Source organism: Electrona antarctica, assembly GCF_951216825.1.
Source record: "Electrona antarctica genome assembly, chromosome: 1".
Classification (NCBI taxonomy): Eukaryota; Metazoa; Chordata; class Actinopteri; order Myctophiformes; family Myctophidae; genus Electrona; species Electrona antarctica.
This window is the reverse complement of record NC_136806.1, coordinates 40,689,767-40,716,800: the sequence shown is the minus strand read 5'-3', so window position 1 is coordinate 40,716,800 and position 27,034 is coordinate 40,689,767. Positions and strand designations below refer to the sequence as shown.

The window sequence follows — 27,034 nt, the reverse complement described above, 5'->3', positions numbered from 1 at the left end:
GTGATGGGGCGATAAACCCAATCGTCAAATGCAAGTATATAATATAGTACATCCTCAATAACTCCACATTTTTAAAATGTTTAATTTATAGTTGGAAAATTACATCTTTACATGACCAGCCCATTCAGGTGTTAGACATCTATGAATAACCACAGGCACACTATGGGCAGACTCATACTAGACTAGATAAAGCCACATTGAAAAGCCGTGGCCTCTTCCTTCCTCATAATCTTTAGGAACTTCAGGCAGTTTGCTTCTTACATAGAAACCAACCTGCATTTGGTCATTTCATGACAATTATATAAGAGTCAACTTGATTGCATAAAAAAAAAGAACAAGTGTTAATGTGAATTTTAGGTTTGCTCTTAAATATCTAACCTATGTACAGAGCATGGCTCATTTTAAACAGGGTTCCCAAATTTCCTTTATGTACAAATCCACCACCTTTATGCTTCAATAGTACATTTGCTCTCCACAGTGAAAATGGAATTCCAATCACAACACTGTGAAAGTCAAATCCTGCTTCTTCATTCACTGTAGGGAGAGCATGCGTGTGTAAAGGGCATGGAATTAGGACAAATGGAACAAACATTATAAACTTTGACTTTAAACAAAAAAGAAGCTTGGGTATTCAGACTATTGCAAGAATCAATACATACGCATCCATTCTGGTTCCTTGGAGGATGTTCTCATCTGGTTGCCCAGCCCATGAGTGAATATGGAATCTGCATCTGGGATTGCTACGACTGCTTCAGCATAATTTTAGCAAGGTTTAAGTCCTTTGTCGACAAAGTTACAGGAAACAACGGACAGCTGGCTTTGAGAAAAACAAACAGCAAAGTACAGATATACATGAAGAAATGTCTTTTCTCTCACAAATGCAGAGATCGTGAGTTTGGAGAGGACTTCAAAGAAGCAACATTTATTGGATAAAATTCAAGACTTTCCAGGCTATTGGGAACCCTGTAAACAAGACCAAATCTGGACTGGATGTGGTGGTGGTTTAGGCTTTTGTCTCACTGATCCCTTGTGCATAATGGCATTTAACAGGAGAGGAACACAAAAAAATAAGGGTGGGTCGGTGGTAAAGTATGCTTCTTCTGGGTGGAGGTATGTTATGTGTTAATCGTCCGTGAGGTCCTGAACAAAAAGGACCTCAGAGCGGCTCAGTCCTGCCTCTTTCAGCGTGGGGGGATTGGGCTGATCCTCAGTGGGAAGGCAGGGCAACACTCGGCGAGGGAAGTTTGTCACTATCTGGAACTTCTCTGGGGATTCTTTCAAAGAGAAGAGGAAGTCGTGTATTACCTAAGAATGAGGGGGAGAAAATAGTGACTACATTAATTACCATTATTACACGGCTTGGTTGAATGCTTGATTCTGATTGGTCAACCAACAAATTCTGCGGTGCGTTATTTCTGCGGTGCGTTATTTCCTAATAATCAAAGGCTCGGAGCACCTGGCTGCAGCCGCTGCGCTGTTTGGATTTTATGCTGTACCCCAACATGACAGCCATGTAAACTAAGACACAATGTCATTTAACTAAACAACATGCTTTCAAGAATGTTTTCAAAAACATTTGAAGCGAGAAATAGACTATGCTCTACCGAAAAATGATTCCATTTGACTCACTTCCACTCACTTCCTTGTTTCCGAGGAGACTCTCGTTGCCTCTGCAGGGCCAACTTGGATTACTTCCATTACCAAGCACAAGCAAGGAAATACTTCGTTTTGTTGTCACTTTTGGGGCAATTTATTAATTTGTGTATTAAGTATCCGTGTAATAAGTGGGATAATGTCTGGCTAGGTGGTCATTGTTGGGAGTTAATTCACCGACAGGGTGATTAACCACCGACGCGAAGCGGAGGTCTTTAATCACCCTTTATCCCTTACTTAACCCTGCTGGCATACCAAGTTTGGTCAGATTTTTTAATTTTGGAAACATTCTTGGAAAATAGCAGATCTATTCTCACTGCTCACGAGACTACATTTAAAGGACTCTAAATGGCTCCTTGAACAGGTGCCAAAGATTATTATGTGCTCAATTAACTATGGCAATGTTATAATGGTTGTCATCAACTATCTTTGCATTAAAACATCTGGAGTGGGCCTGGTCAACCCTGAAAGTATAGTCATTTTGTATTTCAAAACAAAATGCCAAACACGAGCGGGTTAAGCCAATTAATGTTCTTGCCACACCAAGTGAAGAACGTGGTTTATGCGAGTGATCCTCACCGTCAGAGACTGTCCAAAGTGGAATCGTCTCTCCACTCGTGTGTCGTTGGGCAGCTTAAACACTATTTTGACACCTTCTGGATCATCTGCAGAAGGCTCTGGAGGAAGACACTCCGACTTCCTCTCTTTCTCCTCCTCAAGTGACTGAAGACATGCCAAACACAAACCATGTTATAAGTCACACTGCACAGTTTTAGGATAAGAAACAAGGCAGAATAGAAAAAGAGCATGTCCCATCCAATGATGTTGCTAATGTAGGTTTTCAATGTAATGGGTCCCGGGACCCATCTAAAAGACGGGTAGTCTTTATGCTCCCAGTGACATGAGTCCTGATAAAAATGTGTAATTTTTAACAAAGTGCAGCGATGAAGCTCACGTTTCTCCAAGTGTTATACTCAAACGTGTGGCCGATAAGTCTGTGCAAAATGGCAGTCTCTGGAACTTTTTGTTGTTCATAACGAAGGATGCAAAATGGCAGTGTCTGTGGATTTATTTATTTTTTACTGCAATGGAATTTGTCATTGACAACAGTAGTGCACGTCCCATGGACGCAGCGAGGGTGAGTTGAATATGTTGTCTTATATAATATGCCTATCAGCATTTTACTATGGATGGTTAAGTTACATGTGTTTAATCTCTCAAGACAGACGCGTTGTCTCCAAATTTGAAGCAATTTCCAAATGCTTCAACTTATCAGTCTATACCTATATACAGTCTATACCTTCAACCACATCCAACCTTTACACGATACGTTTCCCTTCACCAGGTATTTCTTACGTTTTGTGACCTCATAGATATAACACGAGCTATGATTGGCCTTCATTTTTAAATCATAACATAGATACTACTACAACACATGAGAAACTTGGTTTCGGTCCCATTATCGGAATAAAAAAAACTGCTTTCCCAAGCCTGTAAGAGCTGGTGGAAGAACACCACATAATGCATTCCTATGGACAACTGTGTGTGTGTGTGTGTGTGTGTGTGTGTGTGTGTGTGTGTGTGTGTGTGTGTGTAGATTGCTAATGTCTCACCCTTAGTCTCCTCTCCTCAGCCAAGGCGCTCTGTCGCACCTTCTCCTCCTCTTGCATCTTCTGCTCCTCCTCCTCCCTCTTCTTTCGATCCTTCTCCTGGTCAGCACGTAGAGACATCAGGTACGCCTCGTCCTGCTGCTGCCTCAACACTTGCGTCTGGTTCCTCTCCTCACTGCAACAAACCTCAGCATCAACCAAAGTAGATCCGCTGGACTTGTGTTTAGCCACGAGACCAATACACTAGCATGACTGAAGTAAAATGTGACAGAAGTAGCATGTGCTTAAATTCATATTTAGAAAATGTTTCAGATGTCAAAACATTTCTGAGATGATGGAATGATGGAAGGTTCTGAAACCGTCATGGGCAAAGATAAACTTCAAAAACTAAAAAAGAAAATAGGTCAAAATGACCTCTCAGTCATGCTAGTGTTTAACCCTTAGAAGAGCAAAGACGCCAATTGGCGTCTTCATCAGAATTCCGTAAATGAGCAATGACGCCAATTGGCGTCTTTCTCTTTTTTGATTAATCTAAACATATTAATATGCTCCGAAGCGCTGTTTAAATTCCTGAGCTTATATTCCAACTACATTACCCAGAAAACCCGTGTCACGTGACACACGTGTACGTGTTGCCATTGGAAGCTGGTCCCACCCCCTGTAAACAGTGGGGGCAGAGGGAGTCTTCATAGTTTTCATTGTTTTGCCTGTTTGCCGTCTCGCCCGAGCGATTTTCTAGCAGAAAAAGTTGAAAGCAGTACTATTTATTTGAGCGAGTTTTGTGGTAGTAGTATTGATCCATACGCGTCCCAGTCGCCTTCTCCAGGCGGAGTAGCCCTGGTCCAGTGCTTACAGCGAGACTCGCTGCTCCCTCCCTCCTTTTTTCATTGTCTCCCCATCGTCGTCCGATGAGCTATACCGGGAAACCATTGAAGAAGACGATCAACCCGGAATGTTTTGAGGTAATCTTATTGTAGAAAATGCCCTTCTATAGTGATCAGAAATCATAAGATGATCGCTACAAATAGATGCTTGGATAATTACTACTACTAGTCAGATCATGACGCCAGAATGACTCACCACGATGGCCCCCAGCCATTAGCCAGCACCGAAGGTGCTGGCTAATGGTGTTGGTCGGTGCATTGGTGCTGGCTAAGGGCTGGAGGGGGGGGTTGGTGTCGATCGGTTGGTTGTTGCAGTACAAATGTATCGTAGCAGGCATGCACGCATGGCAGTACAAGTATTTTATATTGTAGCGTGCCTTATAGGCGATCTGATCTTTAGAGTAATGTTCGCTCCTTTTATTTACTGTCTACAAAGACGGAGAACAAACATGCATCGTTTACTGAAGCAACGCGTGGTTATGATGACGTTGCTACAAGGATCGGAGGGGGGACGGGGAGTGAAGCTAACAGTAGCGTATTATATAAGATCTGTATGACGTTTCATTGACGTCTGAGCTTGCATGATAATTGCATTCATTGTATATTGTATACAATCATGATTGTACATTGTTTAGTGTGTCTCCGTGTGATGATGATGATGACGATGATGTCAGATAGCCTACGTCCCCCCCCCCCCAACTGGCTATTGGCCGGGCTGACTACAGCTAAATGTTTATTTTTATATATTTAGAACTGGCATCGGAGGAGGAGGATGATGATGATGATGATGATGATGAAGACGAAGAGTCAAGACTGCGATGGAGTTCTCCGACACTGAACCGGATGCATTCATTCATTTCAGTTGTTGTTTTTTTTTTAAATTTAGCCTACACACACACACACACCGTCAAGAACAACTGGAATGCAGTGGTTTGGGGACACTGGGGAGTTTGGGGACAACTGTTTTGTATGTAGGCCTATTTATTTTCTGTAATATTTATTATAATTGTATTATGTTAGTAGTCATAAAAAATAAAAGACAAGCTTTTACAATGAGTTAGACCTGTCATGGCTATTTTGTTCACTAGTCTGAGGTTTATGGTTTGACTAAGCGAGTTTCAACTGTGATTTACTCTGTAACGGTAGATGGTAAGAACCCAATTTTTTTGTTATAATACAGTATACATTCAAGTCTATATTTTGATACATATCATGGGCACAAAGTCATATCAAAACAATGTCCTTGGATGAGTTTTTTATCAAAACTGTTTCTTCACAACAGGTTTTTGAGATACATGCATGAATAGACACGGTACTGGTAAGACTATGTAAACATGGTATATATCAAAATGTGCGTTAGAATGTCTAATTTTACCCCAAAAAAGAATTGAGTTTATATGATGTTCCATTTCAGAGCTAGGGGGACTTTTAGCTGGATAGGTCAGATTGATCATGACTGACCATGCTATTTATAGATGGCAAAATATCTACAGTGGTACATGTGAGAAACTTTTTATTTTATTTTAATTGAACTAGACAACTCACCCTTTAAAATGAGATATTGCATGGCTATGTACGCCCAGCAGAAAAAAAGTTATTTAGAAAATAAAACTTCAACCGGTCATAACTTTTTTTGTTGTCCTAGAAACACTACCCAGTGTAAATGCAGGCTCTTTTAAATGGCTTCCAACACCACAACTAAACATTTTATCAACTCAGTTCATTTTTTTCCTGGAAGCAGACAAGCCAAGCTTTCTCTGAAGGTCTTTCGTTGTCACACATTCACAACAGAGAATTTTCAATAAATCATTCAAAAACGCCATTCTGCCATAGAGAAGTCTAAAAACTATATAGAAATCCATGAAACTCTCAAAGAGTTAAGACCTGAGCCTGATTCTACACATGACTTCTAAATCAGTAGTTCTCACACAAAAATAGCAGATGTACAAGCTGGCAGCGCTGCACGAAGACGTTGTATATCTGTTGTATATCTGCTATTTTTGAATGGGTTAAACGCCATTCAACATCTGCTATTTTGGAAAGTTTTCGCACAATACCGACATGCCCAAATGATTGAAGCCAGCCAGGTTTAAAGTGGTTAAGAACTGGCACCAATACATCATCATCGTCATTCGTCTATTCACAACTTCAGCCACAGAAGTATAAAAGCAAAACCATGGTCTGGTTACTGGTATGGTCCTTTATGCTTCCAAAACCATGGTCTGGTTACTGGTATGGTCCTTTATGCTTCCAACAGCACTGAAGTACATTTCTTTCTTCAAGTGCACAGAACACCAGTGTACCTGCACCAGTCAGTGAGAGCCCCAGAAGTGACCTACTTAAGCTGCTCTAAGTAGACAACAAAAAAAGACATACAAACTAGGGTTGGGATTCGGAACCGGGTCCATTTCACACCCGGTTCCGACATTGCGGATCCGGAGCCGGTTCCATCGTTTTTGTATTAACGGTTCCCCAAACGGTTCCCATCAGTCGTCATTTAGCTCCGCTGCGTCTGTGCATGCATGCAAGCAGAGCCTGGGGTGACGTCACCCATGCACCTACATGAGTGAGTGGGGTCGGGGAGGATACGCTCACGGTTCTGTGCATTCAGCTCACGGTCACCGCCGTGGAGCGAGTGGGACAGAATGTCGAAAGAGATCTCCAAAGTGTGGTTAACAGAGAGGAAATGACTCTGAGGCTGAGCATGCAAAGTGCAATAAATGCGATGCCATAGTTCCTTGCAAAGGTTGTTGCAACTTGTACCAGTTGCACATCCACATTGAGGAAAGTAGGAAACATCTCAAAATCAATATGCCTACACGAGTCCACAACTCACGAGATTAATCTAAGCACATCGTGTTTGAAAGCCTGTGGAAAGCCGTGCCTGCACTACCCGCAGCTCCACCACCACGAGGATGATGCAAGGCTGGTTTACTTTCCCCAGGCTAGTAACGTTAGAAAATAAAAATTACTAACTTCTACAGAGCTTTTCATTAGGTGTATTGTACAACTGTTGTAAAATGGTGTTCATTTAGAACGTCAATGACTCGACGTCTTTCTGTCTGATATTTTATGAATCACGTTAACTAATACTATAGAGCCAAATCAACTTATAAGCAACTCAACTGCTTTTGATTTGTCTCTAAATTAATCGTGTGACTGTTGAGAGCCCAGCCTTTAGGTGCACATATACCTCCATAGATTGATTACTTTATAAACAGTTTGCAGAAAAAAGCACAGGAACGTAGCCTACAGTTCAATACAAGAGGATTTTATAACCCAAGAAAGCACTAGCTTGTTTTCCATTAGGGTAACTGGGGTCCTTCATATTAAATGAATGTGAACATTTGTCACCACAACAATATCATTATTGCAATGTGTACTGTATATTTAATATACAATACAAATTGCAACAATGATATTGTTGTGGTGGCTAGCTGGTGGTGAAGTTTAAATAATAGTGCCACCTCATAATTGTAAAGTGCATTTTCAATAATTGAATTTGTGTTTATTATGTACTTGGTTTGGTTAGTTATAATATAAGCATAATCTAGGTCAGAAAAAAAGGGGGAAAAAATAATATTAGGAACCGTTAAGAGGGATCCGGTAAGGATCCGGAACAGTTAAAATCCTAACGAATCCCAACCCTAATACAAACAGGCCGAGCCTCACAGCCAGCTGCTTGCAGAGCTACACTTGTGACTGTATATAACCCTTCAAACAATCAAAACTAAAAGTCTGACTTTCAACTTTCAACACCACTGCAGCCTTATGGCCTATGAAGCTTTTGCCAGCCCCTCATCAGATCAAAATCTCATTACTGTCAACTGTCAAGTATGATGTTCCTACAACTTTCTTTGCTGTGAAAACCTGATGAAAACCACCTGAACCACGGACCAAACAAATCCTCACACGCCACAACTGGAGCCGAGTGTTATGAGATGCCCTTACCGTTCCAAACGCTCCGACATCAGGTATGTTTGGTTGGCCTCCATGATGAAGGTGAGCTGGTTGATGAGGTCCTCTGGCTGAATGAGGCCTTCCAGCCTGCCCACCACTGTCATCTTACGGTCCTTCAGCATGATCATGGCAAGGAACGGGTAGGTGTTCTCCCGCAGAGCCTGGGACACTTGGACAGACAAGCACAGCACCCATTACAAAGGTCCTCCACTCTACTCAGTGAATGGAAAGGTCCATTAAAAAGGTCAATGCCATGGCATGCCCAAAATATAGACCCCAGGGTTAATGTGGTTAAAGAAAGTTTCTTCACACACCTATTAAAAAAAAAGGGGTGTGTAGGTCAGGGCCTATAGGCAAGCAGAACACACTCCTGCAGAATCTGCAGGTACTGTAGCTGTTCAAACTGTTCTTCTGACTACTTGATTGAGTCAAAAGGATGTGGAACAACACTAGTTTCACATTCATGCTGATAACTCCTTACCTTTGTTTCAAAGTTTCATAATCATATATTGTTAATATCAATCCATCTCAACTGTCTCACCCGTCTGCCAGAGTCAGATGCAATCAGCATTTGTGAAGCAGCAACACTGGCTGGCACACTTTATCCTCCCCAACCATCATGACAAGTTCATGATGGGTTGCAGATTACTCACAATACGATACATGCACACTATGGCCCTCATTTATCAATAGAGTGTAAATTCTGCCCCAAATTCGAGTGTAGGTTTCGTAGTACACCCACGTCGCGTCGGCATTTATAAAGTGATCGCACACAGCTGATCCTTCCTTCATTTTGTTCGGACGTTAATAAATGTGACGGCTGAAATCTATCTGGCACGCCCTATGAAATCAAGCCTCGCCCCCGTTTTTGCGACATGAACAACTGCAGTACGACCTTGGAAACCATAGTTACATGACGAAAAAGGTCACCCCCCCTCTCATACACACGCAGACGCACGCACGCACACGCAACTTGCAAGTCCAACTGGTTTGTTGTAGCCTATCTTAAATAAATAAAGAACGAACACCTGCATTAATTAAATAAAGCTGTAGTACCCTGTCTGTTTCTCCTCTCGCCTCGCTTGCCTTGCTGCCCACACCAAACCCCCCACACACACACACACACACACACACACACACACACACCCCCCCCCCCCCCCCACACACACCCCCCCCCCGCTGGCCCAACTTTGAGCCTTGTGCATGCAAATTTCTGGTTAGTAAACCACAGCATGCAAGCCGCCTTTGTTTTAAAACGGTCCCCCAAACCGTTCACACTTCACTATCGGCCGGGGATGGGCTCCCCCCCCCCCCATGCTAATTTGCCCAGTCAATCATTTGATCCGCGCTACGCGCCTGCCGTGTGTTGTTAGTTGTAGCCTATATTCAATTATTAAAGTATTTATTCATTTAATATAGCCTACAACAATATATTAGTGAACGAAAACCTGAACCTGCATGTGAACAATGAATTAAATAACAAATAGGCGCACACACACACGCTGCTGTTTTCCTCCTCTCCTCTCCTGTCCTGTCTGTCTCTATCACTGTGGTCCGTGCATGACACCGACCATGGTCAAACAATGCTGCTCCGCTGTTCTACGACAGAAAAACAGGTGAGGACAAAGCGTACGACAGCTCCCGACCAGACGTGATTTTTGTCTTGGCACACGATCATTTTCAAGCTTTGGCGCAAATCGTAAATGCCGAAAATTTCGGCGTACACCCATATTTTGGCGTACGCACGGTTGATAAATGAGGGCCTATAGATCTGTCTTTAGCTTAAGGAGACTAAAACGAAACCTCCCCAAGTTCCCACAAGATACAGTGCAAGAGCGTATAAGGCTAGCATACACTATGTGTAAACTCTTCTGAAAAACAGCGCTCCCCGTTGGTACCCTAAACATAGGGATGGACATACGACATAGGGACATTGCTGTTCCTTGGAGTGGTTGCACCACTGAAAACCTCTTCTGGCAGAGGTGCATGTTATGTCGGAAGTAACGAGGTGGGCAAACAACGCTTTATATAAAACTACACCCCATCTGTTTACAGTAGTCCATCGTCTGGACCTGTCAACACAATATCCACAGGCAGTCATGTGACACCTTCAGTACAGAGGGGAACCAAATCACATGGAAGCAAATACAAGAGTGCGACAAATCTGAATATTCTGAAATAATGGCCTAAGAAGCTATCCATGAAAGATCACAGAAATTGGTATTTGAGACTTAATTATTTTTTTCAAATAAACTATGGAAACCCTGCCTGCAGTCTATACAAACATTTAGACTACAAATGTATTACAATATGAGTTTTAAGAGTCTTTAGACAGTGTGCAGTAGTCTGCTCAGTAAAACCTGGATACCAGGAAGCAGAAGATCTGCACGCCGCCTTACCCCTTAACTTATTAGCCATATTTTACTATTTAGAAATAGAAAAAAACATTTTTAAATAGTTCAACTTGCTGAGCTATATCAACATGTTTTGAGCTTGTAGATCGGCTATTTGAACCATTTCAAAAAGTAAGAAATGGCAAGAGAGTTTAGGGATAAGGGGTAAGGCGTCACCCAAGATGGGTCCCCTGGTGTACAGTTACAGTAGTAAACATGCCTACCTCTGTACCCCTCTGGCCTGCTGGTGGAGCACGCCCAAAAGAGCATCCGTGTGTTGAGAAAGGTTATGACTTCTTCTGTACATAATGTGGAGCTAGAGTAAACAAACAACAACAAAAGAAACAGTAAAAACATAGTCGTCAACATGTATTTAGAGTCAATGTTGGAGATTATGTGCTTCCTTTATTCTGACACTTCAATGATGACAGCTAGTAGCTGCAGTTATATAGCAACATTCAGTGATGGGAACAAATAACAGCCCTTTAGGGTCAGAAAACAACGTACCGGCAGAACTCATCTGTGTCTTGGTGATCCTCTCCATGAAGGTAAACTAATAGGTAGCGGAGCTCCCGTTTGGCATCATTCAGCGCCTACATTTTGGCAGGAATAGGCAAAAGACCTTTCAGTTTCATTGTGCTCCAACTCTCAAGTACAGTAAATAGCGTTGGGTGCAGGATCCATAGTATCATGTACATTTAAATGAACAGAACTGGCAGTCAGATCTATTTTGAAGATTTTGAGAAGTGATCTTTATTAGTAATGTAGTCTACTAGATGTAATGAGGTAGAGGCATTTGTCATTAATTTCACTCAGCTAGAAGAACCTAATGAGTTTAGAGAATTCTGATTTTCAATATTATTGATAAACAGAATCCCAGACGATATCTACTACTCTCATCACAATAAATGTATATAAATGATATCTATATATCAGCCAGCTCTGACAGAAAGGTCACAATGCCAGAGCTTACAAGGACTGATTTCACACCAGCAGGTGTGGTATTCTGCTTCTGCCTTCTGAGAAAGCAGGTTCCATGCATTGTCTGAGGCAAAAAACGACTGCCGCTTTCACCGCTGTGGCAGGAGGTGGAGTGATCAAGATGTGGTTCAGCATAGTTGAGAAAAGACGTACTTGCACGAGTCGTACAAGGCTAATATTATGTAGGCATAGCATTCTATAGTTTATACTTATTTGAATGGAGAGCAGTTGTACTGCGACGGTTGCAGACTCACCTGGCTATATGTTCCCTGGTAAAATACTGGGTGTGACCGACCATACTTCTCCTCAAAGCTATGAATAAAGGACACAACGTCCCCAACGGGGTCTGTGACACGACCACGAGGATCTGGTCTGACGAACCGCAGGGCGAACCTTGTAGGGGGAAGACAAAGGCTAATTAATAACCCTCATGTATTAGGAAACTTAAATGTGAGGTTATGAAAGTGACTGGAAGTAATTCTCTAACCTGAATATGTCCAGAAGTGTGTAATATGTAAATCTGAAAGGTAGCATTATCAAGTAGTAACTCCATCCTAGTAATCCCTGTAAAAACATAAACATGTGGTAAACAGATCTATGGTACATGAATATTTTTTTAAAGGAATCAAAGATCAGCTCGCTTGTCACATGACATTTTATTTTGTATGTACCAGAAATAGTCATGTTTCTAGATTTTGAATGAAAGGAAAATTATTTATTATATTTATTTATTTATACAGGTCTTAACATTCTTTTAAGGCCTGACTTTCTTTAAACGGTGCGTTAACACTGAAGAACACGAGTCACTAGAGTTGCAAGGTGTCAGAAACTTTACAGAAATTTTGGCATACTTTAGCAAAAACATGCTCATTTGGTGTAAATGTATTTGCAAACATGCACAGTGCATTCAATGTCCTCCATCACATATACAGACAAATTGCCATAACATCATGTGCAGAGCACCGTTGTGTGATTCTCCGCATCTTGCACAACAATGTAGTGCTACTGGCCCATTACTGGACTGTCTGAGCCAAAGGAGTATGACTAAACTAAATGATTTTTTTGGCTTTTGATTATATTACTGTCGCGATAATCAGTTAGTCATCATAATCAGTAGTTTTGTCATATTTGAGCTAACTTGAGCTAATAGTAGCCTAAATCTAATGAAATAAAAACAAGTATACATGATATATATGAAGAAGACTTCAGCTGCACCCAGCTGAGTGCTTCTCACTGGGAGCGTGGTTAGGGGTTACGTGTCTTGCTCAGGGCCACCGCGACATTGCTGGGGCCGGGAATCGAACCCATTCAGCTATGGCTGAATAATAATATTGCTGAAACTGAGCATGGGGATGGCCAATTGGCAATTAAAGATAAATTACATAATGTCCCCAGTTTTTCATAATTTGAATAGATGAAGTGAACATAATATTTATTACATTATAAATAATGAATATATTAATATCTAGAAATGATTGACATCATATTAGGGGTTATCAGCTTTCTGATAACCCCTATATTTTCCCCTTCAATTCTCATGGAAAGTTTCCAACTTTCCCAAACATTTTTTGAACCTTAAAATCACCCATCATAACGTCACGTTGTTTGGTAAACATAAACTTTAGCTTTACAACTTCATATGGCCACACAATACTCTAAGTAGCTTGTACCATGGGCTTGATCGTTCCACATGACATTGCAGATAGAGTATAATTGTGATGAGGACTTCTGCAACCTACCCTGGGTTGTGGCCTTGAGACGATGTAACTATACACTCTATGGTCTGCAGTGTTGACCTGTAATGGCCTGGCGGGTGGCGGATTAAACACACTAGGGACTCCTTCCTGTTCATTGAGTCTGTCTTGTACTGCAGCCTGAAAAAAACACACACACGCACACACTTTTAAAACCAGAATGAAAATGCTAAAAATGCAACTCCCTCTACATTCCTCCCATGCGAGTGCGTTTAGAATGTGAATGCAGCAGCATGTTTTGAACAAAATGTATGCAATTGGTGAGTCATTTCCGAACATACCTCTATGTTCCAATTATGTTGTTCTAATGTACGACGACATTGGTCCATGGACTCCAAACCTGTCAGGTCCTGTAGAACACGAAAATCATTTTAAGCTGTACATGTTTGCTTAATTCCTTGCGTACCAAAATTCAATCAACATTTCTAGTAAATGCGTTAATATAATTAAGCCTGATTTCTGTCAGCCTAATTATATGCTCATGGAGTTAGTTTGATTGAAATATTTATTAACAGTTTGCAGAATTACAGTACATTTCAAGCACAACTGTGTCCAACTAGTAACGAAAGGATTATTATATTATTATAGAATATTTCGGTTGTCATGTAGCCGCTGCCTAATTATAAACGTGTACTACAGGTAAAACACACACACACACACACACACACGAGAAGATGGCATAACCTTAACCAAAAAGGGTCAGAGGAACCAGATGAAAACAAAGGGGGTATTAAGGTTTTTCAACATGGAAAAAAACAGGGGATTCCATTGTGTCCCAGCATGTATGTATATGTATGCATCTATTCTACCTGCAGTGGACATAGACTGGGGCAGCCTTATGTTCCCTGGGGTTAGGGTAGACTAGAGGTAGTAGAGGTTGGGTCATGTTTCAGGGCTAGGGTTTTATCCATAGGGTTGAGGAAGATAGATCCCCCACTCCCACCCCCAAACTAGAAAGTCCGTAGAACAAGAAAACATATATACAAATTGAATGACACAAGTGTTTAAGCTGTCATATGTGTTGTAACATCTGGTTCACCGCAGTACAATGGTTGCGTTGTGTATCTGACAAACTCGAGCCGTCTTCTTGACAGTTGATTCCCATGCTAACGCTAACGTAGCAGGCTAAATGGAAGCTAAAAATCTCAACTGAAATTAGCCCTCGGCGTTGGGTACCTCGTCAAAGTAGTTCACTAGTTAAGCGAAGTTATACCAGTTTCCCCTGTGGTAAAATACAACGAGGCTATATTATTGATGTCCATCATTCATGCGGGTCCGCTAACTTGTTAGCTGGCTTAGCTAACGTTAGCTATGACGGGTAAAAGCCTCAGTTATATTTGGCTGCGCGCCGTGTCGCGCACCAAAACACGCAGATCTACAAGCCGACAACGCGTCGCAGCATGACGTGTTGCGAGCTTGTAGATCGCCTATTATGTGTGCACGACACGGGAGCGCGACGAAGTATAAACCACCCTGTAACGTTGGGGCTGCTGAAGTTGACTGTGCAAAAAAGCCCATCAACAGACTTTGCTTGAATTATATACAAGGATTCTGCAGCCGCGCTGGTCTGTTAACACTCGTGGAGTAAACATGGTAATATCTCAGCGTTGAATGGAGGCTGTCTACCTGGAATTGGAGGAGTTTTTCGGTCTGCGCCTGGGATAATTCTTGCTCCTCTGGCGCCGCCATCTTACCTCGCCAGTCGCTTAGCAAGGCGAACCAACGTAAACTTTACTAGAGTCCAGATCCCATTGCCCAGAGGTGCGGTAGTCCTGCGATTGGCTAGTGGGTTGTGTGTGTGTGTGTGTGTGTGTGTGTGTGTGTGTGTGTGTGTGTGTGTGTGTGTGTATGCGCGTGCGCGTATGTCATAACAATTCTATTGACAGTACATTAGTACTGCATTTTTACAGTACTATCTTCAATCTTTCAGCACCCCTCTTCCCGTCACTGTTTTCCCCCCAGTTTACCTCCTTTTATGATTTCCTGTTTTTGGTTAAAGAAGTGTATATTTGTATTGTACGTCTCTAAATGTTCTGATGAATGATTGTAAACATGCTTCACTAGGTGTAATGCTTTGGTGTCGTCCACAGTTAACAGTTTTGTATTCAGAAGAATCTCAGAAGAATCACTTCATGTCACTTTCCCCATGTACTTGCATACATAAAGAACATGAAATACAGTTTCCCCTCAGTTATTGGCAGTGCAACATAAAACGTAGAATCTATTTTAAGAAACATATAAGAGCCCCAGTAAGTATGCATGTATGACGACGTGCAATTCATTTAGAAAGTTAAAAGTTACCAACGCCACACACAGCCTATGGATAAAGTACCATGGTGCAATCCTTAAAAAAACGTTACCAGCAGTTTTATAAAGTGCTGTTGTGCATTTTAAAAGTGCAATTATTGTAAATTGTCTGTATGGAGTTGTGCTTGAATTTAAATTTACTGTAATTCTGCAAACTGTTAATAAATACTTCAATCAAACACCTGCTTTAAATAAACATGTAAGTTAAGTTGTTGGTAAAAAAATTAACACACACTAACATTCAGGACTGGAGGAAGTAGACAGGGGATAAAGGGGAGCATGGAATTTCTTAGCTCATAACATGTCTACAGTGGATTTTTATGAAACAAACGCTTTGCAGATTGAAAGAGGATAATTAAAGTTTTCGGGTTAGGGTTAGGGGTTGTGTTGCAAATTGCGACTAGCTGTGGACCAGAGCTAGGGATGATGGTGATGCCGATTGTGAGAATGGATTATGGTGTATGGGCGATGGTACCTGATACCGATTGTGATGTGATGACCTCATACCGAGATGGTTGGTTACTCACCTGCCATCAATGGATATTTTCTAGGGTTGGGATTTTATACTAAAATGCTGTACCAGTTTGATGTAATTCCATTTCTGGAGAAGATAACTTGTCTTACACAGTAACACAAGTAACAGTAACAAAGTAAGACACAGTAACTTGTCTCTACAACACTGATCTCAGATTCAAACAGATTCGAGCTGCGCTGCAAAATAACAGGAAGGAAAACAGGGTGCTGTTTTTCAAACTGTTAACTGTGGACAACAACAAAGCATTACACTTGTTTACAATCATTCATCAGAACATTTAGAGACGTACAATACAAATATACACTTCTATAACCAAAAACAGGAAATCATAAAAGGAGGTAAACTGGGAAAAACATAAACAGTGAGGGGAAGAGGGGTGCTGAAAGATTGAAGGTAGTTTAAAAAAATGCAGTACTACTGTACTGTCTGTCAATAGAATTGTTATGACATACACACGCACACACACACACATGAATATGGGGGGGGGGGGAATAGGGAATATGGGGTCTTTTTTGCAAAGAAATACTAATAAATACACAAATCTGGCAATATTCCACAGTTTACCATTTAATTACCTTGCCCTGTGAACTGTTCATGAGAAATATAAAAATATGAAGCAGATACAGTAAATAAACAATGCAATTACTCAAATCATGTGCTAAAGAAAAGTTGCTTCTGAAATTATGTCCACATGTGAAAAGTAGAGGTTTTCCCAATTCACTTCTTGCCTTCTACCATAATAATATGGTAGCCAAATTTGGTCTTGACAGGGGGGTCCGTGTACACCGGTTTATCCATAGTGCTGACAGGCAAGGCAAACGCTGCATCCTGGAAGGGCCCCACCATGGAACCTCGCGTCATCCAGCCCAGATCACCCTGTCACAAGCAAACCAAATCAGCCATTCACACAAATTACTATACACTTGTAACAATAACAATAATATCTCAAACTTATATAGCACTTCTTTTTTTTAGTACACAAAAACGCTTTACATGGGCGCGGGAAGAGGGAGCAACAAATAAAAACAACTTTATTAAGAAAAAAAAACACTAAAGGCCAATGAATAAAATCATTCAAAACAGTGAAAAGAGTTAGCTAGGGAAAGCAATATTGAAGAGGTGGGTTTTGGGCAGTATCTCTGAGCGTTTTGGGGAGTGCATTCCACAGGGTTGGGACAGCAACAGCAAAAGCTCTGTCGCCCCACTTGTATGCATAATATAATATTGATTGTTTTGCTGTTATTAACCACTTATATACTAGCCGATGTACAAGCTCACAAGCGTTGTGATCCAGCTAATTTTCACTATTTTTGAAAGGTTTCACTTTAAATTGTCTGACAATGTATTGTGTGTACCCAAGTAAAACATCCAAATATCCAAAATACAAAGAGCACAGATGACCATGATCTATGACAGCATACAGTGACATGCATTTTGATTCTGTCACATATGGTAACTGGGTTGGTTAATTGTGCCATCTAGTGGATATTTTCAAGTACCAACTACCAAGGCCGGCTTTAGACTGCAGTCACATAAAGTCAGATCCGATTCAAATCCGATTTTTTCTCAAATCCGATCTTTTGGCCCGGTCATTCACACTACCGTTTGCAAGTGACCAGATCCGATCTGTGCATTCAGACTGATTTTAACAACTCAACGCAAAGCCGTCCTGCATCGATATATCTGCTTTGGTTACTGTGGTAACAGAGTTGTTTTTTTCCCGGTTTGCAATGCCGTCAGCCCGTTGATCAATATCACTCACACACACACACACACACACACACACACGAGAGTCATTACTGTATTTTTTTGGACCCACATTAATGAATGAAATAAAAAAAAAGAACACCTCCCCCGCAGTACAATTGCACAAATGAACCTCAGCTGCGTGGATCTCAGCTGATTTCATTCCACAGTGGCGAGGCGCACAAACTGATGCCTTTCATCATAACATTTAAATATTAAAACGGCGGAAGTAAACACATATGTTTAGCGGTACATTAGCTATCCAACTTCATTTAACTTTGTTGATAAGAGCATGGGATTGTCTGTGAGGGAAGGTTTTTGAAACATCGGGTTTCATGGATCATGTGCGCTGCGGCTGCTGCGGCCTCGTTAAACACTACGTAATTAATGTTCACTGCATTAACATCAAGTTCCATATGTTGTCCACCATGTCCACGTAATGTTACAGTAGGCTACCTGGCTACAGGCTTATTTGGTCACAAACATGTTTAGTTGTAGGCTTGTAGCCTATATTCCATCGCACGCCGTGCATCATTGATTATGTTGTCCAAAAGAACAGATCTGCAAGCTATCAACACGCCATGAAACGGCGTGTCGACAGCTTGTATGTCTGTTTTTTGGGGGGGTAGCCGACCCGACGCACGTTACGCATTGGAACAATGCGTAACAACAATCTCACATTGCAGATAGGACCGCGTGTAGCTGTTCTCTACCATTCCGCGAGAAATATCCTAATAAACGGCCTTGTTTCTGTAGCCTACATTTTGAGAAGTTTAGAATATTGTACGGAGGCATCCTCCAGTGCGCCTCCTCTCCAGTGATATGACAGGAGGAGCGTCATTTCACATCCTACCCGGTTTGCATTTAACCTCTCTTTTCTGTCCTGTCGCTTGTTTTCTTTTGCTCTCGTTTGGTTGTTTTTCTCTGTCTCTTGTTTAATACTACTCGCGCTCTGTAATGAAGTCACGTCAGTAGCGCTCGGGTCGCGCTGCGGGTGACGTTTGGACAGCTTGATATGTGACTCAGGTCACTTCATGTGGTCGTTGCATTCAGACTGAGACAGATCTCCTCAGATCGGATATAAATCGGATTTGAAACCACCTCTGGATGTGACTCAAGTCACATTTGAAAAAATCGGATTCCATGTGACCTGTCTGCATTTAGACTTATTTAAGCAAATCGGATTTCTATCTTGAAGTGACACAGATCTGATTCAGGCTACATTCAGGCTAGATTTGGCTGCCAGTGTAAAACAGGCCCAAGAGTGCAACCCTTCAGTCTAAACAGCCGAAACAACAATCACAAAATCAGGATTTAAAAGGAGGAAAAGGAGTTTGTAACTTAAGTTTAAACTGCTCTTAAAATGTAATAAAAACCAAGGAACGTGCATTGTTCTTACCCCTTGTCTGGCTTTGTCTTCACTGAATTGTGATGCTACTTCGCTGAAACGAACCCCAGCCTTCAGCTTCTCCATCGCCTCCATGCACTTGCCATGCTTCTCACAGAGGATATGCCGCACCTTGAGAGAGGGGAGGACACCACACAGATATGAGATAAAGTAGGCTTCTTGGTACTTGGTATAATTGAAGTGTAGAATAACTGCATGCTATCACTATTGTTAAGTTTAAAGCTCCAATAGCATGTTTTCACACCCACTACCATCTACTGATAGAAACCAATATTTTGCCAGCAGACCCAGTGTTGTAGCAATCTGGGAACCCATTGGCAAAAAGTAAATGAAAAAACAGCACCCTGTTTTCCTTCCTGTTATTTTGCAGCGCAGCTCGAATCTGTTTGAATCTGAGATCAGTGTTGTAGAGACAAGTTACTTACTATGTCTTACTGTGTTACTGTTACTTACACAGTAAGTGTGTTACTGTATAAGACAAGTTATCTTCTCCAGAAATTGAATTACATCAAACTGGTACAGCATTTTAGTATAAAATCCCAACCCTAGAAAATATCCATTGATGGCAGGTGAGTAACCAACCATCTCGGTATGAGGTCATCACCTCACAATCGGTATCAGGTACCATCTCCCATAATCAATTCTCACAATCAGCATCACCATCATCCCTAGCTCTGGTCCATAGCTAGCCGCAATTTGCAACACACATGCAACACACAACCATTTTTATAATGGGATGAATCTAGAGTGCATTTCCGATCTGCAGCTGTAGGGAAAACTTGAATTATCCTCTTTCAATCTGCAAAGCGTTTGGTTCATAAAAATCCACCGTAGACATGTTATGAGCTACTTTCTGTCAAGAAATTAATTCATCTAAGTGTTGGAGTTTGGAAGCACTAGTTTTTATTAACAGGTCGTGCTGCTGCCTCCTTATTATGTAAAAATTCGAAACAGGTGGTACGCAGGGCAAATCCCTTCTGAGGCGCCAGTCCCAACCTAGCTCTGGTCGGGTCCATAGCTCTAATGCTAACGGCAGAAAGAGCAGTAGGCTATGTAGCCCCTTTCGGAACCCTCTGTTACCTTTTCTGAAGTTTGGACGCGGTACCCTGACAGCTTATTCCACCCTCCAAAGGATGCAGATGTACATACTCTCTGTTCTGGGTGAGCCGTCTTCACTTTCGGGGTGAGTTGTCTCGGGGTGAGAGTTGAGTGTTTGGCTGTTTGCGCAAAGATTGTCTGAGCTCTTTTTTGAGTGGTGTAAACCACTCCTACAACTGGCTTTTTTGTGCAGAAAAAATGAGCATGGTTGCTATGTTCACCCTGTTCACCCGGGTGTGAATTCAACAACTGGCTTTGTTTGTGCAGAAAAAATGAGCATGGTTGCTATGTTCACCCTGTTCACCCGGGTGTGATTTCATTACGTCAGACATGATTTCATTACGTCAGACAGGCTATATTACACCACTCAGTTCACACGGGTGTGATTTGTTTTATAGTTGACTGAATATAGTTGAAACTATGATGAAAGCAGTAGCCATCATCATCGTTATTGCTTTGCTATTCAGATGTTGTCAATGTTATTTATGTTGAGAATACAAGTGACAATAACACATTTGACAATAACAAAATAAAGCCTATCTGACTGAGGAGCACTGCCACACACATTATCCCCAAACGATCCCCCCACCCCCCACGTCCCCTTCAATGCTGCATAGAGTGAGAGACGCTCTACTCCTTACTTACAACAGTGTTTCACCGGATTTTGCTGTTATTTTAATAAATAATTAGTACGTGACTGCGCACGTCTGTAGGAACTGATAGTTAGAACCGAAATTGAATTATTGTAATGGGTACCCGGTACCCAAAGTACAGACAACTCACCCCGCCATGTCAGAAAGTGAAGACTGTTGGGCGAGCTGTCCGTCTTTTCCCTTTACCAACTCGCCTAACTCGCCCCAACGGAAAGTACAAAGTCAGACAACTCACCCCGCCATGTCAGAAAGTGAAGACAACTCACCGGGGTGAGTTGTCCAGTATTCGTAAATTGTAACCCGTGTAATGTGTAATAGTGTATACGAATACGAGACATCTCACCCCGGTGAGTTGTCTTCACTTTTTGACATGTCGGGGTGAGTTGTCCGGACAGCTCACCCCGGAAAGTGAAGACAGCTCACCCCGGAAAGTGAAGACATCTCACCCCGGTGAGATGTCTTTACTTTCCGGGGTGAGCTGTCTTCACTTTCTGACATTGCGGGGTGAGTTGTCTGTACTTTCCGTGGCACCCAATACAGTAGGCATAATTCAATTTCGGATCTAACTATCGGTTCCTACAGACGTGCGCAGTCACGGCTAATTATTTATTTATTTAACAGTAAAATCCGGTGAAACACTTGTAAGGAGTAGAGCGTCTCTCTCTCTCTCTCTCTCTCTCTCTCTCTCTCTCTCTCTCTATGCAGCATTGAGGGGGGGGGGGGGTCGTTTGTGGATAATGTTTGCTTTTCAAAGGCAGAGTCTGACGGCTGTACAAAGTTGCTAATTAGACGCACAACGGACGCATGATCAATCAATCACAGTTCTAATAGGCCTATACTGACTGAATTACATCTGAATAGCAAAGCAATATCGATGATGATCTTGCTACTGCTAGTTACATTAGCATGTGAGAAAAGTGACAGCCATCTGGAGTAACCAAATTGAGAGGGGTTCAGTTCACATTTCTTCAGAAGTTTGCACACACACACACACACACACACACACACACACACACACACACACACACACACACACACACACACACACACACACACACACACACACACACACACACACACACACACACACACACACACACACACACACACACACACACACACACACACACACGCCTTGAATTCATGGTGATCTTTTGTTTAAAGACATTTTCAACAATTTAAGATCTCCATTTTGGCAGGAATATGCTTGGAAGATGGAAACAATGTTGCACATTCATCTAATCATATGGGTAGGCTACTGGGTAGCCTACATACAAACAATAATGTTTGTATTTGTAAGGTTTATTATGCATTTGACCGTGACATACTTAAAGGCGAATTCGACATTTTACTGTGTCATAAATATATTTACATCTGTAGCCTGTAGTTTCTATATTTAAATAAACTACATTACATTTGACCGTACATTTAACTCTTGTGTTATATTCTTGTGAAATATTCAGTAAAGTATAGCTCAAAGGCTACATATTCAGTCAGACTTTTGGTGAGTTGTCCTGACAACTCACCCCTAAACGTGAAGACATCTCACCCCGAAAGTGGCCAAAAGTGAAGACATCTCACCCCGGAAAGTGAAGACATCTCACCCCTAAAAAAGCAGGGGTGAGATGTCTTCACGTTTAGGGGTGAGTTGTCTGGACAACTCACCAAAAGTGGCTTTAGGGGTGAGTTGTCTTGTTTTTGATTGATTGATTGAAGAATTTATTAACAGTTTGCAGAATTACAGTACATTTCAAGCACAAACTCAATACAAAGGCTGTTAACTGTGAGTGGACGACCCAATTAAGCATTACACTTGTTTCCAATAGGGTCCACCATGTTCAAATCATCAAAACATTTAGAGACGTACAAATAGACACTTCTATAGACAGAACAGGAATTCATCATAAAGGAGGTAAAAAGGGAAAAGAAATATATACAGTGAGGGGAAAAAGGGGGGGGCGGTGGGGGGGGATTCAGATTTTACGGGGCCCAGTTTCGAATTGCAGCCATCCGTAGGTGCCCTTTGAGAGCGGTTTTGAAGGAGTCAAGGGATTCGCATGTCTTAATGACAGTTGGTAGGGTGTTCCACATTTTGGTGGCATAGGAGCGAAAAGAATTTAGTCCCTTGTTTGTGCCGAATCTGGGTTGTACATGGTTCGTTGCACTCCCTCTGGTGTTGTGGGTGTGGACTTCGTTAACATTAAGGAAGTATCTAGACAGGTACATGGGTATCTTGGTGGTGTATCGAATCTTGTGGACCAGACCCATTGCAAGACGCTGTACTCTGTCGTCGACCCTAAGCCATTCCAGCCTGTCGAAGTGGGCAGGGGTGAGGTGGGTTCGGGGGGCTAGATCAAGTAGGAGCCTGACCAGTTTGTTTTGGGAAGTCTGGAGCCTGGTTTTAAGGGCCTTTGAGGTGCTGTGGTACCAGGAGGTGCATGCATAGTCAAAGAAACCCTGTACAAGGGCTCCTGTTAAGGTCTTCAAGGTGTTTTTGTTGACCAGTGAGGAGATCCTGTAGAGGAATCTTGTTCTATGGTTGACTTTTTTGATTACGTTGGTGGCCATTTTATCACCGGAAAGATTAGCCTCCAGGATGGAACCTAGGTAGGTAATTTCATCTTTACGTGTGATAACATTGTCACCCACTCTAACCAAGAAGCCATTTGCCTTGCTGAGATTACTAATAGAGCCAAAGAGAATGGATTCAGTTTTTCCCAGGTGTAAAGATAGTTTGTTATCAGCGAGCCAGGTGCAGATTCTACCGAGTTCAGAGCTGAGGGCATTTTCAACCTGCAGTTTGTCCCTGTCCGAGACCAGCAGTGCTGAGTCATCTGCGAACAGGAACAAGTTGCAGTCACAAGCTGAAGTCATGTCGTTTACATATATTAGGAACAGTAGAGGCCCTAGTATGCTTCCTTGTGGAACGCCACAGCTCACTGGGAGGGGGGGGGACAGTGTTCCGTTCACTTCCACCATCTGTTCTCTCCCCTCCAGGTAGGATTGCATCCAGCTCACTGATGTGCTATCGAAACCAATTGCTTTTAGCTTGTTAACCAGTATGGAGTGGTTCACGGTGTCAAAAGCCTTTTGGAGGTCCAGCATGACCATGCCGCAGTATTTGCCAGCGTCCACCTCTTGTTTGATGTGGTCGCTCAAATAGAGAAGGCATGTGTCAGTGGAGTGGGATGTTCTGAAGCCAGATTGGAACTCGTACAATAATGTATTAGTGGCAAGATACTTTTCAACCTGTTCATAGACTATTTTTTCCATCACTTTCGAGATGGAACTAAGAATAGAAATAGGGCGGTAGTTGCCGGGGTCTAATTTACTCCCTTTCTTGTGCAAGGGGGTTACTTTGGCCAGTTTGAAATCTTGGGGGACCTGTCCCTGTTTGATGGAGAGGTTTACTATGTGGGTGATGATTGGAGCTATAGAGATGGCTGAGTCTCTGAGAAATTTGGAGGGAATGTTGTCATGGCCTGTGGCCTTGTGGGGTTGGAGGGCACTCAGTTTCTTAATTACCTCATCAGTTGTTACCATAACTAGTTTAAAATCGTCTTTACAAACACCTAGGTTTCTGTAGAAGGTTGTAATGTGCTCTACACCAAAGAGCCCAGAGTGGGAGGGCAGTTTGTTAACCAGAGTTGTTGCTATGTTTGTAAAGAAGATATTCAAGTAGTTGGCCACATCAAGGTTGTCAGTGATGAGAGTGTTGTCCGATTTGATGTTTATGTTTGAAAATCTGGTTTTTAGTTTCTGACCATAGCCTAGTTGATTGTTTAGTAGCTTCCAGAGCTCATGAGGATTGTTTTTGTTTTCCTGAGCTTTATCATTAATTAAGTTACTTTTAGCTGATTTGGTCATGGCAGTTACATTGTTTCTTAGCTTGATTCGTTGGGTATTTAGGTTGTTCAAACGAGCTTGGCGAACACTGTCGAAGCGCTTGGCTTGCTTTGACTTGCATTTTAGAAATTCAGAGCATTTTTTGTCTCTGGCTTTCATTGCAGCCAGTATGTCCGAATTCATCCATGGTTCCGAGCGGGTTTTGCCCCTGGTGGTTCTCAAAGGAGCCATGTTGTTCAGTACTGATGTAAATTTGGTTTTGAAGCCAAGCCAAGCTTCTTCGACAAGTGTGCTTTTAAGCTCATCGGACCAATCCAGACTCTCCAATACTTGGTTAAAAACCTCACTAGAGTAGGTTTTGAGGTCCCTTGATATGACTGTTTTGTGGCAGCCGGTCTTAAGTTTTTGTATTTTGCGGGTACAGAATATCATAAAATGATCACTAAGCCCACATACAATAACCCCTTTCTTGGAGATTCTGGATTTGTCCGAGGACAGAATGAGATCAATGACAGTTTGAGTAGAATTACACACTCTAGTGGGTTGGGTAATTAGCTGACTGACACTATGTAGATCACAGAACTTACTGAATGACTTAAACACAGGTGCTTCCTTACGTTGCATGTCTGTGTTGTAGTCGCCAATCAGGATTTTCTCTACACATTCCTCCTCAGCTAAGCACCCCTCAAGTATATCATAGAACCCATGTTGGTCAGGCGGTCTGTAGACGGTGCCCACTAATACCGATTACCGTGTATACTATCTTGTCGAGTACACTAGTCATTTGGTTTTGGTTTCTCAATAGGCTACTGTAGCAGCAATAAAAAACAATAACAAACTAGAAAAAGTGCCCTTCTGGGTACAGGTCTCCACCAGGAGGATAGGACTGTGTGAGATGTTTGGCAAAATGTTTAGTAGTAATATAAACATGTTTGCCTTGTATGGCAATTGGATGATTTGAGGCATTTTGTTCCAATCAACCTGTTTTGCAAAAATCAACCTGTTGGTGGCGCTATAACAGGCCAATGTGAAAAGGGTGGGATATATTCCTCAGCCTAGTAAGAAAATGTGTGAAAGATTTCACGTAAATTGCATGCTGTGTTCATGATTTGAGGCTTTTGTTCAAAACGGGGCAATCTTGCAAACTGTGAAAGCCAATTATAGCCAATTAGGGTGGAATATGAAATATCGGACAGATCCGACTTGAGCACATGACCATAGAGATACTGTGTAACGATTTGTGAGATTTTTGGACAGAATCTGGAGGAGTAATATCCAAAAATGTGTTTTACAAAAGTCGGCCTCCTGGTGGCGCTATAAAAGGCAGATGCGGAAAATGCAGGTCAAAGGTTTGTCCTTGGCCTCTAGGGAGTGTGCATGCAACGTTTCACGCAGATCGGTGCAGTTTTAGGTAACAAATGTGAAAAGCTGCCTCATGGTGGCGCTATAACAGGCCGTTCTGGAAAATGCGGGGCAGAGGTTCATCGTTGGCATCTAGGGAGTGTGTGTGCAAAGTTTGGCATCGACCGGGTTAACGGTGCCGGAGATTAGTTGGTAACGGACGGACGGAAGGACACACGGACGGACACACACACACACGGACGGAGTGCAAAACATACTCTCTCACCATGCCTTCGGCCTGGTGGAGACAATAATAAAGATTGGCAATAACAGTAAGAGAAGACTATCAATAATTTCCATGGCCAGTAGGCTATTTCTTACCTTCACAGCTGTGCCTCCTTTCTGTGGCTTTTCTTTTTTGTCTGCGTCTCCAGCTCCCGATGCAGCTGCGCCTGCACCTGTACAATAACAAAGTAAACATGTGTTGAATTAAATATTTCAGTATGTGTCACGCAACATGTGAGCAGCCTCATGCTAACGTTAGCTAGCTTAATTTTAGCTTGGTGCTAGCTATTATAACTTCAGATTAGAGCAGTTTGCTAAATGTAATATGCTAATACTTGATAATAACCCAGTTGGAATCGAGGTTCAAATCAGGCAGTGCCGCAGTGCAGACTAACCTTTACCACCTTTGCCACCCTTCCCCTTTGGAGGCATAATTATAATGTCCTGAAATTCAAGCAGCAACACTGGAAACAGCCCAGCCGAAGGCATCCATTCTGTGTTGTGAGTTTGTGACTTGTGAAAGACCTGCGTGAAACTGCGCACAATGCGCAGGGCAAAATGAGCAGATCTACAAGCGTAC

The 27,034-nt window shown here is 42.1% G+C and overlaps 2 protein-coding genes across 3 annotated transcripts; both read right to left on the bottom strand.

Annotated features, from left to right (window-relative positions):
* Positions 1 to 66: 66 nt before the first annotated feature.
* On the bottom strand, positions 67 to 14,980 carry faf2 (Fas associated factor family member 2). The gene is made up of 11 exons (XM_079499876.1): positions 14,862 to 14,980; positions 13,517 to 13,585; positions 13,221 to 13,355; positions 11,969 to 12,045; positions 11,736 to 11,874; positions 11,008 to 11,093; positions 10,725 to 10,816; positions 8,099 to 8,276; positions 3,267 to 3,438; positions 2,233 to 2,376; positions 67 to 1,305 (listed from the first exon to the last, which is right to left on the bottom strand). The coding sequence occupies exons 1-11, from the start codon at positions 14,922 to 14,924 to the stop codon at positions 1,123 to 1,125; spliced, it is 1,338 nt and encodes a 445-aa protein (XP_079356002.1). The 5' UTR covers positions 14,925 to 14,980; the 3' UTR covers positions 67 to 1,122.
* Positions 14,981 to 16,628: 1,648 nt separating this feature from the next.
* Positions 16,629 to 27,029, bottom strand: LOC306930823 (peptidyl-prolyl cis-trans isomerase NIMA-interacting 4). 2 transcript variants are annotated; one of them, XM_079511919.1, is made up of 4 exons: positions 26,850 to 27,029; positions 26,551 to 26,621; positions 19,223 to 19,342; positions 16,629 to 16,953 (listed from the first exon to the last, which is right to left on the bottom strand). In XM_079511919.1, the coding sequence occupies exons 1-4, from the start codon at positions 26,941 to 26,943 to the stop codon at positions 16,795 to 16,797; spliced, it is 444 nt and encodes a 147-aa protein (XP_079368045.1). In that variant the 5' UTR covers positions 26,944 to 27,029; the 3' UTR covers positions 16,629 to 16,794. The 2 variants fall into 2 exon arrangements, with proteins under 2 accessions (XP_079368045.1, XP_079368044.1); XM_079511918.1 differs by having other exon boundaries at positions 26,551 to 26,627; positions 26,850 to 26,989.
* Positions 27,030 to 27,034: the final 5 nt, after the last annotated feature.

What these genes read in the sequence shown, in the direction of transcription:
- faf2 (XM_079499876.1), bottom strand. Translation starts at nt 14,924, where the DNA reads ATGGCGGCGCCAGAGGAGCAAGAATTATCCCAGGCGCAGACCGAAAAA. An exon ending in AACATAATTGGAACATAGAG is followed by an intron (nt 13,356 to 13,516) that starts GTATGTTCGGAA and finishes TGTTTTTTTCAG; the next exon opens with GCTGCAGTACAAGACAGACT. An exon ending in CAGGCCAGAGGGGTACAGAG is followed by an intron (nt 8,277 to 10,724) that starts GTAGGCATGTTT and finishes TGTCTGTCCAAG; the next exon opens with TGTCCCAGGCTCTGCGGGAG.
- LOC306930823 (XM_079511918.1), bottom strand. Translation starts at nt 26,943, where the DNA reads ATGCCTTCGGCTGGGCTGTTTCCAGTGTTGCTGCTTGAATTTCAGGAC. An exon ending in GGGTGGCAAAGGTGGTAAAG is followed by an intron (nt 26,628 to 26,849) that starts GTTAGTCTGCAC and finishes GTTATTGTACAG; the next exon opens with GTGCAGGCGCAGCTGCATCG. An exon ending in AAGACAAAGCCAGACAAGGG is followed by an intron (nt 16,954 to 19,222) that starts GTAAGAACAATG and finishes TGCTTGTGACAG; the next exon opens with GGTGATCTGGGCTGGATGAC.